This window comes from Artemia sp. Qi Xiang Cuo, chromosome 14 (assembly GCF_049724085.1).
Source record: "Artemia sp. Qi Xiang Cuo chromosome 14, ASM4972408v1, whole genome shotgun sequence".
Lineage (NCBI taxonomy): Eukaryota > Metazoa > Arthropoda > Branchiopoda > Anostraca > Artemiidae > Artemia > Artemia sp. Qi Xiang Cuo.
The window spans coordinates 36,923,267-36,942,300 of NC_142807.1; the positions used below are offsets into that span (position 1 = coordinate 36,923,267).

A 19,034-nucleotide genomic window follows, 5' to 3' on the forward strand; every position below is an offset into this window, starting at 1 on the left:
CTGCAATACCCACATGCATTCTTCATGAAAGGACTCCAGATTAAAGACATTTTTTTCGATCGAAGCAAAGTGTGAGCAGTAACACACACATCACAAGCTTTTGTCGTTCTGTATCTGCAAAGTTGCAGCTCAAAATAAGCCGAGAACCAAAAGTGACAGTTTTGTAGAAATGGTACCAGCACAGTTCACTTATGTCGAAAGTATGACAAAGAATGAAATGCATATCGAAAACCAAACGTGCCCTTAAAAGTGTCTCGCACAGTATTTTCGTAAAATAAGCTGGAATATGAGAGATTCGCCTAGCGGGTTTTTATTAACTGGTCATATTTGCAGAGGTATATTTACTCTGCAGGGGGGTGGGGAAAACCGTGCAAAATGGATCAGCATCTCCAGCTCAAAAGAGACCATCAAACATAATTATATGTACTGTGTGTGAAATAAGACAATTATTGACATTCCTACTATAATCATAGAATTTTTTTTCTATTAAGTTTTGGACAGTTTGTAAGTCCGCATTCCGACAACAAAATGAAAAAACAAGATGGACACTTCGTTTTCGACCATTTGAAATTTTCTTAGCAGCGGACTTCTTTGGGGAACGAAAAAGGAAGTCGTCACATGGGGGAATTCCCTACGCAGACATAGCGGGTTGGTGTGTTAAACAATTTATTAGGACAAAAGTCAAAGAAATATAGACACCAATGTCAATTCAGAAATGGAGGAACTGGTCAAATAGACTGAAATACATGGGTGGATTTAAAATTTTACGCTTAGTCAGACAAATAAACTAAAGGTTATCTCTTCGATGATGCGAAAAAATGCCTCCACGGAACACAGGCTAGTGGCATCGTTCCTGACATGTTGAATTGACGTTAGTTCTTATGGAGTCATTACAGAATTCAAAACACTCTAATTTGGTAAATTTGTTGTTTTTTTCTTAGCATTAACAGGCCCATCAAAGTGAACAAACTGGTCTACAGGCACTACACAACTGCAGCTACCTTATATTTTCAGCTAATAATCTAGAGTACTATTCACGAGGTGTTTTAGGAAAAATCAAGCTGTTAAAACAAACATAAAATTTTCCGAAATCGATGTATAGTCATTGATTTAAGTAAAAACCACCCCTACAAAAGAGTTAATGAAAATAAAATTTTAGTTATGACAAAGTGAATTTATATTTAGAAAACCCAATTAGTGCTTTTGCTCTTTCTTTAATTTAGAAATATATATTCAGTGATATTTACAGCCTACTTAACTAAAGAGGAACCCTCAATCCCACATATCCACTTATCTTTGTCTACCAATTGTTAAAACTCTTCAGAAAACTAAATTACTAATGTTAGAAAATATGGAGAGTAAAATCCGTCGTTCTTATGGCACGATAATTAGTTCGAAATTCCATTTAAATAGAGGCCTTCTCGCAAAGGTTTATGATAGTGTAGTCATGCCAACAATTTTGTATTTTGTGCCATTTTACCGAAAATTTAGTAAAGGTGATCGTCTGAAATAAAGTGAGTATTTCTTAGATCTGCTTAAGTTTCTGCTGCGAGTTCCCCCATGGACCCGTAACACGTACCTCATGAGAAAATATGACTTGTCTGATCCATGTGCTAAGCTATGTGAGATTAACGCTCAAATATCTAGCAAGCAAAATGACCTTGAATGACAAAATGCCATTTTCAATGTGTATAAATAATGTTTGTTGTTGTTTTTGAGTGTTGATTCTCTCTCTTCTTTTTTTTTAATAGTATTCCATTATTTTCCTTTTTGTACGATGGGTTATGCAAAAATCCCTACATATCCGTGATTTTTCTTACTAAATCAATGGCAGTTTTGAAAATACCTTCCTAGCATTAAAGCTGTAACGAAAAAAAAGAAAATCATAAAACAGTATTAACAAACATCGGAAGAATCATTGTATTCTACTTCTTCAGGCTAGTTATACGCAATACACCCCCCCCCCCTAATTCATAACTAGATTTAGTAAACTTTCTCCATAAAGGACAAATATTTCAAGGAACTACAGTATATGTTATTATAAGAACAATTTCGACACGTCATGTAATGTAGGTTATTTTCCAAATGGCAAAATAATTAGATGGTAAAGATTTACGCGTGGAACAAATGGCCAAGCACTTAATAACAATTAAGCTGACTGATGAACACTAAATTGCATCCTTCCAGTCTTCCTTTTTTTAAAGTCAGGTGCCATAGAAAGCTGTTCCAAGCTGCCTTTACAGCTTTTAATTATCTTTAGTAAAATTATCTTAACAATTTTACTCAAATTGGGAGTTAGACATCATCATATTTTGTTTAAGGTTTTTAAAATCTTTATAGATGATATTTTTCTTTTGCAACTTTTTGTTTTGCTGTTTTATTTTTAATCAAATTTCTAGTCTATTCATTTACACTGTTTAGGCTAAAATAAGTTGTATTTGAAATCGTTCGAAAAACAAAAACAAAAAACTAACTCATTAAGTTTTCAAAAGATGAACGTTATATCCTGTCAGTTACGAATTCTATAATTAGAATGTAGTAAATAAAAAACTATTAGCTCAAATAAACTGCCAAATAAAAAGACATCAAGGTGGAATCTGTGAATAGACCTACCAAGAGTAGGATAAGCGGAAGTTCTATTTTCTTTAAATCAAACTTTCCTTGTAAGATAAGTTTATCAAATTCATTTTTTTTTTACAAAAAATAAATAAATTTGCGCATACAAAAAAAAAGAAGACAAATAATCTAAATGGTGTATTATATCTCGTCCTAATTACATTCTGCAATCCATCTTATGTTCACCCCAAGATTGTCGACCTTCCAAGAAAAACAAAAACAAAAAAAAACGTTCATAAAAACCCTCTACCGGTTATCACACCCCCTAAAAAGAATCTTCTAATTAACCTCTTAAAATTCGGACTCCTTTCACCCTATGCTTATTGGTAAAGCTAATTCAAACTAAATTCTATCTCGAAACTGACAATTTTCGATTTGTAGAGTTAGACTGAATCCTATAAGATCAATCCAACCTTCATGAGACGCTTATTTCATGGCAGCAATCAATATGGAAATTTATTCTTCTTTCTTTTCGGGCAGAAAACATACAAAACAACAAGATAATTATCTGAATATAGGGCAAATTATACGCTGTTATATACTTTCATTAGGATAGGGGGGGGGATTACCAAAGACTCAGGCAGTCTCGGCCGATTTCTTTGTTTTATTAACGAAAAATTTTAGCTTTGATTACTTATACCAAACGCAACAGATGTTAGCAGTCAAAATCAAACGCATTATATACATTTTTTGCAGTTTATACTTCGATGTACTATATAACTTGTAAATAATATCTAGTTATTTTTTTATAATGTGTTTGTATTTTAAACGCCATTATGTAGAGTAAGGTGGCTGGCCATAACATTACCTGTCCACTTTTAAGATATAAAGAACTTCAAAAATTAGTAAAAAAGCGAAACTATATATGACACCTATCTCCAGTGTTCTCATTCACATCTATACAATTTCATATTGTTTTGTAGAAAGAAGCGACTCAGCCGTAAACTTCACTGAGCCATTAGTTTCCATATCGACAACATCTAAAACTCGAAGATTAGCGAAGGATTGTGCGGCAGAAAACGAGACTTTAATCGGAAAAAAGTCGTCAGGAATTCCTGATGCACTGAACCCCAATAATCCAGTGTCCTCATTGGAATTGATAACTGGTATATCCCATTGAAGAGATGAGTGACCGATCGTATATTCTCCTTCACATTCTGAAAAAAAAAATGGAAAATGTAAATTTTTTTGCAACATCTCTTTTCTAAGAGTAGCCAATTTATACAGTCCAAAACCATGACATTATCTACACTTCATATAAAATAAGAAATATTTTTGAATATCACTAAACATGGTCATGACGATTATTATCACACATAAACAGGGAGACGAAAAAAAAAAAAAAACTTTTTTTCAATTTTCAGCGACTGCTCCTCACTACCCCAACCTTATACATGTATTCTGCTAATACATAGGCGCCACGTATGAGCGGGGATAGGAATAACACTACAAATGAGCCTGTAAAAAAATTGAGTTGGGTAAACCGCAACACAAAGCACCGGTATTTTATCGGCTATGAAAAAAGATGAAAACACTGACATGACAATCATCGAAATCTTCACCTGCCGAAATCTCATTCTCGATCGTTAAGTCCAGCGACTTTACCAACACAATTTCCAAATTAATTTCAAAGAACACTAAAACCAATAAAATGATAGGATAAATGAAAACAGATGTTAATACTGACGGAATATCTATGGCTATTTTGATAACTTTCAGTAACTACAGCAGTTTAACCAGTCATAAATAACGGCTGATTCCATAAAAACTTCAACATTCGGTAGCATTTTATTCAGCACCAATTGGTTGAGAAACAGGCCACTCAACATCAGGATCTAGCTTGATTGTTGATTTTAAGTGCAAAATCAAATTATTATATGAAAGAAATATATTATGTTAATGGATTAATCGAGTACAAATATAGTGCTTTGATACAAACAATTTAGCAACAGGAACGAGGACGTGGTCTATGGCGCCGGTAGCTCACATACTTTGTTTAGGTCTGGGAATGACTTGAAAAAGTGATCAGAAATTAAACAAAAGAGCAAGTTTTTTTTTCAACTGAAAGTAAGGAGCAACATTGAAACCTAAAACGAATAGAAATTATTCCGTAAATGAGGGGTTTTAACTTTTTGTCCCTATTCTTTAAGAACTATTACCCTCCAGGGCCCGGGGGCAGTCGTCGTAATTTATTCTCTCGGGGCATATACTGTTCTTATGGCAGAGGTGCTCGCCTAAGCTTCAGAGGGTCATTTGATTGGAAACTGAAAGTTCTAGTTCACTTTCTAAGAGTCAAAAGAGATCAGAGGGAAACTAGCCCCCCCCCCGCGCCTTTCCCCCCAAACCAATCCGATAAAAATATTTTTGATATTAATTTTGTTAAAAATAGTTCAAACATCAGATAAAAAAAACAAAAAAACTCTGGGGTCGACACAGCCCCCAGAGCCCGGGGGCATACAAACTTTTTATGTAAGGGGTGGTTCTATATACTTCATTGATAACTCATTTGATTAGAAATTGAAAGTTCTAATGAGCTTTTTATGAGTCAAAAGTAATTGGAGGGCATCTACCACACGCCCCCCACCCTCTTTTCCCGAAATGCCTTCCATTAAAATTTTGAGATAGCCAATTTGTTTGAAATAGTCCAACGATCAGCTAACAAACTTCGGGGTTAATATATACCCCCAAACCCCAGGGGAAGGGTTGTAACTTATGCCCCGGAGCATAAAAGGTTTTTACGGAAAAGGTGGTCGTATAAACTTCGGAGGGGACTCAATTGATTAGAAATTGAAAGTTCTAATTCCCTTTTTAAGAGTCAAAAGTGGTCTAGCGGCAAATAGACCCCCCTTCCAGCCCTCTTTTCCCCAAAAGCGTCCGATCGAATTTTTGTATGGCCATTTTGTTCAAAATAGACCAAAGATCATATAACAAAATTCCAGGGATAACACAGCTACTCAGAACCCTGGGGCAAGTGCGCCATTTTTAAGAATTAAAAGTGATCGGAGGGCAACTAACCCCCCCCCCCCCTCAAGGACGTTTTCCCCCAAATGCATCTGATCAAAATTTTCAAAAGCCATTTTGTTCAAAATAGTTTAAAGATCAAATAACAAAATTCCGGCGTCGACAAAACCCACAGAGCTCGGGGGCAAGTGTTATACGTTATGCCCTGGGGGGCACATAAGATTTTATAGTAAGAGGTGGTCGTATAAACTTCACAGGTGGTTCATTTGATTCAAAAGTTAAAGTTCTATTTACATCTTTAAGAGTCTTCAAAGTGATCGAAGGGCATCTACCCCCCCCCCCTCCCCAACACCCTCTTTTCCCTAAATACATCCGATAAAATTTTTTAGATAGCCATTTTGATTGAAATAGTCCAGCAATCAAATGCAAAAACCTTCGGGGTCAATAACCCCCCCCCCCCACAGCCCGGGGAAGGGTTGTAACTTATGGCCCGGGGCATATAAGGCTTTTATGGAAGAGATGGTCGTATAAACTTCGGAGGGGACTCAAATTATCCAAAAATTTAAAGTTCTAGTTCCCTTTTTCAGAGTCAAAAGTGATCCGATGGCAACTAGCCTCCCCTCCACCAACCCTAAGGTCATAAGTCTCCAATGTTTTATCATTATTATTTTTTCCCATTTTAGCATTATTGCTTCGGAGGGGCTCATTCGATTGGAAATCGGAAATTGTAGTGCCTTTTTTAAGAGTCAAAAGTCATCGGAGAACAATTAGCCCCCCTCCCCCGACGCCCCTTTTCCTCCAAAAACATCCGATAAAAATTTTTAAAGTAGTCCAAATATCAGATAACAATAACTCCGGGGTCGACATCCCCCCCCCCCAAGGACAAGCGTTGTAAGTTATGCCCTGGGGGATAAATGGTTCATATGGAAGGAACGCTAGTATAAACTTCAGAGGTGGCTAATTTGATTGAAATTGAAAGTTCAAGTTACCTTTTTAAGATTCAAAAGTAATCGAAGGGCATCTACCCTCCCCTTACACACATCCTCTTGCCCCCTAATGCATTCAATCAAAATTTGGATACAGCCATTTTTTTTAAATAATCCAACGATCAGATAACCAAAACTTCGGGGCCAACATACTTCCTCCCAGAGCCCGGGGGAGGATTGCAACTTATGTCCTAGGGACTTATAAACTTTTTATGGAAGAGATAAACTTCCGAGGGGACTTGAATGACTAAAATTGAAAATTCTAGTTCCCTTTTTGAGAGTCAAGAGCGATCTAATGGCAACTGGCCCCCTGCCCTCTTTACCCCAAACCCATCCGATCGAAGTTTTGAGATAACCATTTTATTAAAATAAGCTAAAAGATCAGATAGCAAAAACTCCAGGGTTAACACAACCTCCCGGAGCCTAGGGGGCAAGTACAGTATGTTATTCCCTGGGGGCATATAAGGTTTTTATGCGAGGGTTTTGAAAATAGTTCAAAGATCAGATAAGCCCGACCCCATCCTCACTCAACAACTTATTGACGATGTTTTATTCCAAAAATATGACCCCTGGCCCTCCCTGCATGCCCCCCCCCCCAAAAACAAACAACTTATTAATGATATTTAATTTCAAGTATTATGGGAACTTATCCCTGGCCCTCTATGACCCGACACCCCCCTTCCAAAAAAAAACCAACAGATTATTAACGATATTTTAAATATCAGTGATAAATCATTGGAGCTGACCCGTGGCCCTCCCTCCATGGCCCAACATCCCCCCCCCCAAAAAAAGCAAACTTATTAACAACATTTTATACAAAAATCATGGGAACTAACCCCTGGCCCTCTCTCTATGCCACCCCCACCCCCCAAAACAAAAACAACTTATTAGCGATATTTTATTCCAATAATCATGGGAATTAAATTTAATTTCAATACCTATTTCCAAAACTGTTCAAGACACCTATATTCTTCACTACAAACAAGAGTCAGGTGACTGCCCGTATCCCTAACGGTAAAAGCATAAGGTCTACTGCGCATTTGCCGCTTTCCTCAAACGATTTACATTATAAACATTTTCTGCTGTGCTTATAATATAATAAAATAAAAATTGCAGTGAAACTAGGGCAGGATTTACCAATGGGCCCATTAGGCCCTGCGACTTTCACTATCTCCGAAGTTTTGGGGATTTCCCACAAAAATTTTGCGCAAAACGGAGTGGCAAAAACGCTAGGGCCTTGAAGCGTCAAGCTTTAAATCTGGCTTTGAGTGAAACAAAATCTTGAGCTGGTGAGCTTTCAGCAATTAATATCATGATATATCAAATATTCAGTTTAATTTTATTAGTTCTTGCCAAGACTGTTAATTTATTTTGGAATAAAAAATTATTTTGAAATAAGGAATTTCGAAAAAATTGCAACTTTGGCTATCAAAAACGCACAGAAATTAATTTTAAAAAAAATTTCCGAAAAAGAAGTTTTTTAAAGAAAAGTAAAGGCCTTATTAAACTAACTATCAGAAGAAATAGAAACCTACAATGGCTCAAACTTAAAACGACCAGAAATTACTATTAAAGAATAAATAAAACCCAAAACGAACAAAAATTAAATAAACAGTCATAGCAAGGAAACATTTAATTGGTACTAATATAAATGAATAAATAATTCTTAAAACGAGTAAAGCTTAAATTGAATATACAAATCAAGCTTAAAACAAACAAAACCTACTTCGTCATTGGCGCTTTACTGCACACGAATAATAAGAAAAATATTTTCCTTTGTACTCATCACAACATTGAGAATAAACATAAAAATTACAGTAAAAATAAATTTTGAACTGATGAGCTTTCAGCACCTAATATCATTACAGTCAAATATTCATTTTAATTTTATTAGTTCTTTCCAAGACCGTTAAGACAAATATAGCTTCACTACAGACTAAACTTTGGACATTGCCCTATTCCCTTGCAGTAAAACTACAAAGTTTGGTGCGCTAATTATACTTTAATAAAAACAAAATATGTCGTAAGTATTTCCTTTCCAGGTATGACAGTATTGAAAATGAAAATTACAGTGAAATCAAATCTTGAACCGGTGATGTTTCAACAATTAATATCATTATGTATCAAGTATTCAATTTGATTTTACGACTGTTCAAGACACATATAGTTTTCAGTAAAGCGCGAGTGATGCAGTAGGTTTTAGACTTGTAGAGTGAAAGAAGGAGGCAAAACCCAAACTTTTGTTTCTAGTGATATTTGTTCGTTTTAATCTTGATTTGCATATCCAATTTAAGTTCTACTCTTTTTAAGATTTAGTTATTCATTTACGTTAGTACATATTGTATGTTTGTTTGCTATGATTGTTTTTTTTTTAATTTCTATTCGTTTTGGGTTTCATTTATATTTCAATAGCAAAATATTTTTGCTTGTTTCAAGCTTGGTTTGCATATTCAACTTAACCTTTACTCGTTTTAATATTTATTTATTCATTTATATTAGAACCTGTTGCATGTTTCTTTGCTATGATTGCTTATTTAATTTCTGTTCATTTTGGGCTTCATTTATCCTTTAATAGTAATTTCTAGTCGTTTTAAGTTTGAGTTATTGTAGGTTTCTAATATGACTTTTACGTTTCTTTAAAAAACTTCTTTTTCGGACAGTTTTTTTTAGTTGATCTAAAGAAAAACTATATTCACAAATTAGTACAATTCGATTCCTCAACAACACAAAAACACAATAATAACAATAATAATAAAACCGCTACTTTATATTGTCAAGACAGTTTCTATCAATTAGATTCTCATGTTTCCTTCCATTTTTTCCCTCGTTTCTAAATGATTTATCTGTCCACTTGATCTCATTCTTTTGCAATGAAATGATGTTATTGTCATGTTAGGAATAAAACGTCGGTTAGCAAAGAGATACAATTCAAGCAATGAAAAACAGCTTATAAGTAAATTATTTAGGTATATATCTGGTATCATCAGGGGCGGTGGAGGCACACTAGTCACGTTAGCGATCATTATATTTGGAAGTAATTTTTATTTGGGAATCGAATCATACTATTCTTTCATTATTGACGAAAGAGTCCATAGACTAGTATGATCCCTTGATATATTTGTACAATAAATGGAAACTTAAGATATTTTTTTTTATTTTAGAAATAGAACTTGACAGTGAAATTAATTACGGAATCCAGGATATTTTGTTAATTCGAATCCTAGTCAAATTCACTCTAATTTCTCAATTCCAGTTAATCATCACACCCTTAGTTTCTGTGCGGAATTTTGGGACATCGTGTTTGTAGTCTTTCTCAAGTAGAAAATTCAGCATAAAAGCATACCAGTAATTACGGGTGTTCCGCATCCCGGGGCTAATGGGAGGATAATAGACACATTTTCCAGCTCTAGTGATGTATCTTGCAGTTCGTATTCAATGTTGACATCGCATCCTCCACGACCGTTTTCAGCGGGCCAGCAGTTGATAGTAAGCGGAATAAAGGAGTCATCTTTTGCTTGAAATTTCCATCTAATGATTTCTGAGTCTGCTTGGTGTGCAAATCCCGCGTCGGGGTTCTTCGGAACAACTAGACACCTAGATCTAAACAGCTCTCTATCTACGCTTTTGGGACTGGTCTAAAAAAAAGTCAACAATTACATACTAATATAACTTTGAAAAATACAAAAATGATCGATAAATAGATATAAGATTACCCAAAACTTCCACACGTTCAGAACAATAATTTACTTACTACTAGGTTTTAGTTTAACTTCAATTTGAAAATCGCGACTAGAACATGGCTCTTTCCACTCGAGAGCAGAGCCCGACTCGGAGAAACAAATACTCAGCAGAGCAAGTTCAGATAGTGGTATCTGACATGCACAATAAAATTCAACTCCAGCTCCCACACTGTCATAATCAGTCTGACCTGAGGTCAACGGTTTCTGTAAAAGCCACAGAGGTTAGACCAGTGGTTCCCAACCAATTTTGGGCCATGCCCCACCTAGGCATTTCTAAAATCATGATGCCCCCCTCATGATATTTGAGTTCTGTTATTCAAACGTTTACGTGAATTCACCTGACGGAAGCTTTAAAGGCCATTAACTCGGTATCTTTTTTTTGGGGTTGTCCTCCAGGCATATTTTATGCTAATGAAAAATATTGCCCGAATACAACATCTTTTCTGCAATGCATAACATTATTGTATACTATCATGTATCTTTTCTGCTTTTTAGAGGCATTTGAGTGTGACGCCATTCAAATAAATTTTTTTTTCAAAATTAAGGCTCTAAAATATAGTCAGCCGAAACGTTCACGTCCTGCCCATGACCCATCAAAATGTTGCCATGTCCCACCGATAGGGCCTGTGACCCATGTTGGGAATCATGGCTTAGACCCTTATCACTTTCTCACCATAATATGAAACCAACAAAACCAAAATGAATACACCTTATTCTGGTCACAATAAGATAAAATCAACAAAAAAACAGACAAAACCAAAGCATTGGTCAAACAACAAAATTGACCCATATTAGAATTTAATCTTGTAGTTAGTAAAAATTACAATTAACATAAGAAAATATTACACCAAACACAAACACACACACACATACACAAAAAAAAAGAAAAAAATTACACCAAATAAAGAGTTGAATCTTAAAATGAGCAGAAATTACCACAAATAAGTGTGACATTATTGCTTTTTCTGCAGTTTACAAAAATAAATAAAATGGATTCCTTAAATTGAACGTTTTTATTTAGCCTATATTCACCTCATACATAAATTGAAAGGAATGGGCATAAAATTAAGAAAACATTTAAATTATTACGATTTAAATTATAATTTAACATTATGTTTAGTATTATATTAAAATATAACATGATTAAACAATCTAAATTATATGATTCAATGTATTTTAAATTGGACAAGCAAAAATAACGAATATTGGAATATTAATATATGAAAAATAAATTTTTACCAAGAATTAATTCTTTAGCCGAAATAAAAAGAAGTATTATAGTTTCTTATATTAATCAAAATTTCCAAAAGGTAACAAGAAAGGTTTTTTTTTCTTTAAGAGGATTTGATACCTTAACCATCATTTGTGAGGCTCAACGTCGGCGACTGTCTCAGAGGCAAAGGGTACATTTGCAAATTCTCCGAGGGGACTAATTATCATTGAAACCTATTGAGAATTTGCGATTTGATTATGAAATTGAGTGAAAAGAGAATGGAATTGCCGGCCAAGTTTTCAATCAAAGGGGGTTGCACCGAAGAAAAGTCGAAAAGCTGCCAAATTGATCAAACGTCATTTTTTTGTATGGAATTTTCGGGATTCTCGTAGCAGGTATACTATAACGTTTTTGGTGACAACCCTGTCCTGAAATTTTGAAAAGAAAACTCCACTCCGATTGATAAAAAAAAAAAATTACACTTCCTAACCAAATAAGTTTCCGTAAAACCAAATATCTCTATCTCCAGCACAAAACAAGAAAAGTTACAATGTTTTCCAAGATTTCTGGGAGACTAGATGTCGGCTTTTATTTTTTTCCTTCGCCTTATTTGGATCGCCTCTCCAAGCCAATCAAGTTATGGCAAGACCGCCCAATCAATCCTAGATAGTTTGGCCACACAAACTTACAAAGTTTATAATGGACGAGATAGGCTGATATTTTATGGTACCGAATCCGTTTAAAGACTTGTCAATTCATTTACAATAGCGGCATAGAACACAATTGTTCCAGAGATACTGATAACTACGATAGACCGCATTGCCTTTCTAGTATACGAAAAAAAAAAAAAAAAAAAATAGCGCTGCCTAAGTAAAGAACGACGCGGCCGAAATGTGTTTTTTTTTTCTTCAGTCGGGCACTTAGTATCGATAGAATTTTGGTAGAAACTTTGACAATGGCTCATTCGATTTAAAATTGGACTGACTAGGGCCTTTTCGGTAGTTAAAAGGGATCGGCGGGTAACTAGCCCCCCCTCCAAGCCTATCATTTCCCCAATCACATCCAAAAAAAATTTTAAGACATCCGTTTTATTCAGCTTAGTTGGTATGCAGACAGAAAATATGTTTCCGAGCAGGACACTCTTGCTAAACCATCGGGGAAAAGGTTTTAAGTTATGCCCTGGGGGTATATAAGGTTTTTATACAAGGTGTTGTCGTAGAAACATAAAAAAGGCTCATTCGGTTGGAAATTCAAAGATCTAGTGCCCTTTTTCATAGTCGAAAATGATTGGAGGGCAACTAGCCCCCCCCCCCACGCCCATCATTCCCCCAAACACATCCAATCAAAATTTTGATATAGCCATTTTGTTCAGCGTAGTTGATTTCCAGATGGAAGATATGTTTTTGAGAAGGACACTCCCCAAAAAACCTCGGGGCAAGGGTTTTAAGTTATGCACTGGGGGCATATAAGAACGATCTTGGCACAATGTACCATTTATTTATTATTTTTTTCCTTTAGAGCAGGGCACATTATATGCAAATGATCGTCGCATGAACTACAAAAGGGGCTAATTCGATTGAAAATCCATTGTTCTAGTGCCCTTTTTAATAGTTTAAATATATGCAAGGGCACCTAGCCCCCCCCCCCCACGCCCATCAGTCCCCCAAACACATCCAATCAAAATTTTGAAATAGCCATTTTGTTCAACATGGGTTGATTTCCACATAGAAAATAAGTTTTTGATGAGGAAACTCCCCCACAACCCTCAGGGCAAGGGTTTTAAGTTATACCCTGGGGGCATATAAAGTTTTTATAGGCGTTGTCGTACAAACTTCAAAACAGGCCGATTCGATTGGACATTCGACGAGCTAGTCCACTTTTTTATAGTCGAAAGTGATTGGAGGGCAACTAGCCCCCCTACCTCCCCTCCCCGACGCCCATCATTCCCCCAAACACATCCAATCAAAATTTAAAGATAGCCATTTTGTTAAGCGTAGTTAAATTTCCAGATAGAAAATATATTTTTGAGGAGGACAATCCCCCACCACCCTCAGGGCAAGGGTGTTTAGTTATGCCCTGGGGGCATATAAGGCTTTCATAGAAGGCGTTGTCGTAGAAACTTCAAAACAGGCTCATTCGATTGGAAATTCAAAGGGCTAGTGCCCTTTTTAATAGTCGAAAGTGATTGGAGTGAAACTAGCCTCCCCCCCACCACGCCCATCATTTCCCCAAACACATCCAATAAAAATTTTGAGATAGCAATTTTGTTCAGCGTAGTTGATTTCTAGATAGAAAATATGTTTTTGAGGAGGACACTCCCCCACAACCCTCAGGGCAAGGGTTTTAATTTATGCCCTTGGGGCATATAAGGTTTTTTATAGAAGGTAGAAACTTCAAAAAAGGCTAATTCAATTGGAAATTCAAAGGGCTAGTGCTCTTTTTAATAGTCGACGGTCATTGGAGGGCAACTAGCCCCCCCCCCCCACCATTTCCCCAAACACATACAATCAAGATTTTGAGATAGCCATTTTGTTCAGCGTAGTTGATTTCCAGATAGAAAATATATTTTTGAGGAGGAAACTCCTTCACAGCCCTCAGGGCAAGGATTATAAGTTATGCCCTGGAGGCATATAAGGTTTTAATTGAAATCTTTGTCGTAGAAACTTGAAAAAGGGCTCATTCGATTTGGAATTCAAAGGGATAGTACCCTTTTTTAATAGTCGAAAGTGATTTGAGGACAACTAACCCCCCTCATTTGCGCCCACCATTTCCCCAAATACATCCAATAAAAATTTTGAGATAGCCATTTCATTCAACGTAGTTGAAAGTTTTAGAACTCAGGTGTGTAAGGATGACAACCCCTCCCCCCACAGCCCTCAGGGCAAGGGTTGTAAGTTATGTCCTGGGGCATATAAAGTTTTTATTGAAAGCGTTGTCTTAGTAACTTCAAAAGGGCTCATTCAATTGGAAGTTGAAAGGGCTAGTGCCTTTTTTAATAGTTGAAATTGATTGGATAGCGACTAACGCCCCTCTCACACCCATCATTTCCAAAACACATCAAATCAAAATTTTGAAATATCCATTTTGTTTAACGTAGTTGAAAGTTCTGGAAATTAGATCTTTTAGGATGATAACCCCCCTCAGTGCAAGGGTTGTAAGTTATGCCTTGGGGGCATATAAGGTTTATATAGAAAGTTGTTTTATAAATCATAGGCAGCACGATCGCGCTACCTAAGTAAAGAACAGGGACACTCGAGAACGAGACAAGAAACGGGGACTAAGTAAAGAGGATAACACTCTCCCACAATCCTCAGGGCAAAAGTTTTAAGTTATACCCTGACGGTATATAAGAACGACGTTGGCACAGTGTATTATTTATTTTGTTTTTCCTTTAGACCAGGGCCCTTCGTATCGAAGATGTTGTCGTAGAAACTTCGAAAATCCCTCATTGAATTGGAAATTGGAGTGGCTTGTGCACTTTTTAATAGTCGAAAGTGATTGGAAGGCGACTAATACCCCTCTCACGCCCACCATTTCCCCAAACACATCCAATCAAAATTTTGAGATAGCCATGTTGTTTAACGCAGTTGAAAGTTCTGGAAATTCGGTCTTAGAGGATGACAACCACCCTGACGGTAAGGGTTGTAATTTATGCCCTTTGGGCATATAAGGTGTTTATAGAAAGCGTTGTCTTTTTCAAAAGGGTTCATTCGATTGGAAATTGAAAGGCCTAGTGCCCTTTTTAATAGTCGAAAGTGATTGGAAGGCTTGACATTTTTATAGTAAAGATCGAAGTGGGTATAATGTATTATTTTTTGTTGTTAATGTTGTTTAGACCAGAGCACTTCGTATCGAAGGAGTTGTCGTGGGAGCTTCGAAAAATGCTCATTCGATTGAAAACAGAAAGGGCTTATGCCCTTTTTAATAGTCGAAAGTGATTTGAGGGAAACTAATCCCCCTTCCACTCCCACCCTCCCATTTCTGCCCTTAAAATTTAACCAAATCAAAATAGCGTTGATTGGAGAGCGACTCTCACGCCCACCCCTATGCCTTCCTAACTCCAGAACAAAATTTGCACTTTACTGAAAAAATACAAATGAATGTGCATTGTCAGTTTAATATACATATATTGATATTTAGTAATCAAAATGTTAATATTATTTGATTTGTTAAAGTTATAAAAGTAAAAACATATATTTTTTCTCCAGTAAAGAGCAAATCTTGTTCTGGCCTTGGGAAGGCATAGGGTTTTGCGCCCAACTTATGTTAATATCTGCTCGTTTTGAGTTTGACTCGGTTATTTATTGTAATTTCTGTTCGTTTTGGGTTTCATTTATTTATCGATGATGATTGGTGGTAGTTTCGAGCTTGGTAGATTATTTGATTTTATTTTTGCTCATTTTTTGTTTAATGGAGTTCTTTACTTTTCTTTGAAAAACTTATTTTGTGGAGAAAGTTTTTTAAATTAATATTGAATAAACATTTAACTAACACCCTTAAAGTTAAGCTGAGTCTTCTCCTTTAACAGAATATGCGGAAAAGGACGACAAATTTGCGCCTTTTTCTTTTCAAAAATTCTAGAAGCATATTGCGCGGCATATTTGTTTAGGAGTTAAATGGCATTTCTGTGCAGCCACCGATTAAAAACTAAAGAAAGCCAATTCTTTCCCCAAATCTACATAGCTTAATTGCTTACTTCTGGACAGAAATTGCCATTATAATTTTCTATTGCCCACTAGGATTTTCATTTATATATGTCTATATTACAGTATCCTCATTCCACTTACAAGATGAAATGATGCATATCGAACCTAATACTCGTTACCAAAACTAATTCACGTTACCTAACTTAGAGGCTGTTTTCACGAAGACTCGGATTGAACTCGAGTTCAACTAAATTCCTCGTGAAAACAACGAAAGATAGATAAAATACATCTTTTGTTCAACTTAGAGATGGATTTTCAACTTAGAATTCTATGTAGGTTGACGTTCTACTCTGCTATTATCACAGAGTTGAACAAAACGATGGATTTCAGCTCAACTTCGAGTTCAACTTTAGATGGATTCAAGGAGGATTTACGCAAAAACATACATCCAGCGAGAAAATCCAGCGCAAAAACATAAATCCACGTGGAAGTTGAACTCAAGTTCTCAGCAGAGCAAAGTAACCTTTAGATAAACAGCTCATGAATGGCTGTTGGATGTGCTATTTAGTCTTCCCAGAGATGGAATACTGCCACCAATGGTACATTCTTATCAAACATTTCATACCATTAACAAAAAAGGTGGGAGAGTCCTGATGAAGTGAGTAAAATAAAGAATAACATTTAGGAAAAAATTACATACTTGCATCTTTATTCCTTTTGTATCCTGATTTTCGAACTGAATTCGGATCTTCCCATAACGCTCTTCAAATACATCTAGCTTAACAGAGCCGTTAACCTCCATCGCCTCAAGGCCACCGTCTCTTCTGGCAGTAAGAATCATTTCTTCTTCGATACGAATCCTAACGGGCGCTGAAGGTACGACAGGCACATTTGTAGCAATAGACTTAGCATTCATAGAGGGTGAAACAACATTTTCACCTTCTGATTTCAGTTGATCTATGAAAGCGTCAACATCTTTGGACTTAGTTAGGAGACGTAATGCTTTTGTCTGCGTTGCTGGTCTTGAAATCGGATATGAAGTTTTGGTTTCTTCCGCGATCATAGGTGCTATACTGCTCCTACAAGGACAATAACTTTAGCCTTACTTATTATAACAAACAAACCTCTAACGTCACGGCTAAAGTCAGTCCATCACTAACTAAACTCCTCTATACAGGAATCGACCACTCACAACATGTTCAAATTAGTGACTTAAAAAATAAAAAAAAAACAGCAGCAACCACTTGGAACCATTCGCGAGCATAAAATTAATTTTGCGTATCGCGGCAGGATGGTAAATAACTGCAACCACCACTACTTACTGATGTCATGAAGAGGAACCAACTAAAAGCTTCGGTGTCTCGGTATAAAACCAGTTGCAAAGTAAGGAACTGTCCATGATAAAAATACTATTTCTTGTATGTTTCAGAGCTATGGTTTGGTTCAACTATATTACAACTAATGCCGTCACCTCATCATTGCGCTTTTGTTTATTTAAAAGTATTCTATACTACATCATCACAGATCATGGTTGCCCCCTGAGGAGGAAACCCTGGAAATAACGAACCCTAGCCCATAGTAGCCGAAAATTTAAAAGCATGTTTTTAAAAAAAAACTGTCAAGAGAAGAAGAATCGCCATTTGATAGCGGAACGGTAGCTATTGTTTCAATTAATCTTAGCGGGAAAAATTCGTTGTGAAAATTAATTTATGGTACATTCAAGAAATAGCCTTAAATCCTTCAAAAAGATGCCAGATCGAAAAGAAAACTACACTTCTGGAATCATTATAGCCGAAAACCCCATTAATCAGAATTACAGTCCTCCAACTTGACCAACAAGGAAAATCCTTTTTTCGCATGACAAGTAGAAAAGTGACTCCTTCTTAAAACTGTTTCTTTTTTTTCTGTCACACCTGACGGAGCGCTGAAACACCATTAGAGAGATGTTTAAGGATCATTTGAAATGAAATTATTATATCTACTTTATTTTGCGCTCGTCATTCCCCCAACACAATCAGCGTCTATATTTTCATTTTTTTATATTTTTTTTTAATAATTAAACCATCAACTCTCAAAACAACCTCCTACGTATATGCCTGACAAATATATACATTTTTTAGGTAGGTCCTACTCGTTCTTGCATTCATTTATATGTTAAAACCCTTCACGCGTGTCCTTTAGCATTGTTAAGCTTTTTTTTTTATAATTACTGAATAGATAATTGAAACAATATATCTTAAATAAAAAGGCCGTATCTGCTATTATTTTAACAATTATTGAATTAAGATAAACATATCTTAAGGCCCGTTCACATTGAGATTTTACTAATACCCGGATTTAGGTAGTGGTAATTCTGATTACAAAATTCTAATTGATTCAAATTAGTGTTAGCTGTATCTGGGTATTAGTAGAATTTCATTGATAATAGGGCATTAATCGAGGGGTTTTTTCAACCAAGGAAACTTCGAAATAAAACCTCATGACATAGCGTCTTCTTTGACACCAAAAACATTCCATGTTCCTGCTCCTATATAAATTTGAGTTTCAATTGAGAGCATCCGAATTATATAGTAGAATTAATAAATATATGGTGAGAGGTGGGGAGACAAATAAACTTACACAGACGAATTTGGTCTACCGTAGGACTTTTTCCTCCCTTCCGCTTGGGCACGCCTCATTTCATGTGCTACATCTCGTGCTTTCTTCCTAGCTTCTTTCATTTGGGTCTCCATAATGCTCTTGTGAATCTAAATATGAGCAATAACAGTTAAAACTAGGAAGCAAATATTTTCCGTCGTGCACAACATCAAAGAGTATATCTAAAATAACTCAAAATTTTATAACAGCAAGAAAACAAGGTATATATGCCATT

The 19,034-nt window shown here is 35.9% G+C and overlaps 1 protein-coding gene across 1 annotated transcript in view; it reads right to left on the reverse strand.

Annotated features, from left to right (window-relative positions):
- Positions 1-1,683: 1,683 nt before the first annotated feature.
- deltaCOP (coatomer subunit delta) overlaps positions 1,684-19,034 on the reverse strand; it is a 68,634-nt gene continuing 51,283 nt past the window's right edge. Inside the window, exons 4-7 of the mRNA XM_089100175.1 lie at positions 18,782-18,909; positions 16,863-17,241; positions 9,907-10,198; positions 1,684-3,773 (exon numbers count right to left, since the gene is read on the reverse strand). Coding sequence (XP_088956301.1) covers positions 3,514-3,773; positions 9,907-10,198; positions 16,863-17,241; positions 18,782-18,909 — 1,059 coding nt within the window. The 3' untranslated portion in view covers positions 1,684-3,513. The remainder of the gene's footprint in view (positions 3,774-9,906; positions 10,199-16,862; positions 17,242-18,781; positions 18,910-19,034) is intronic.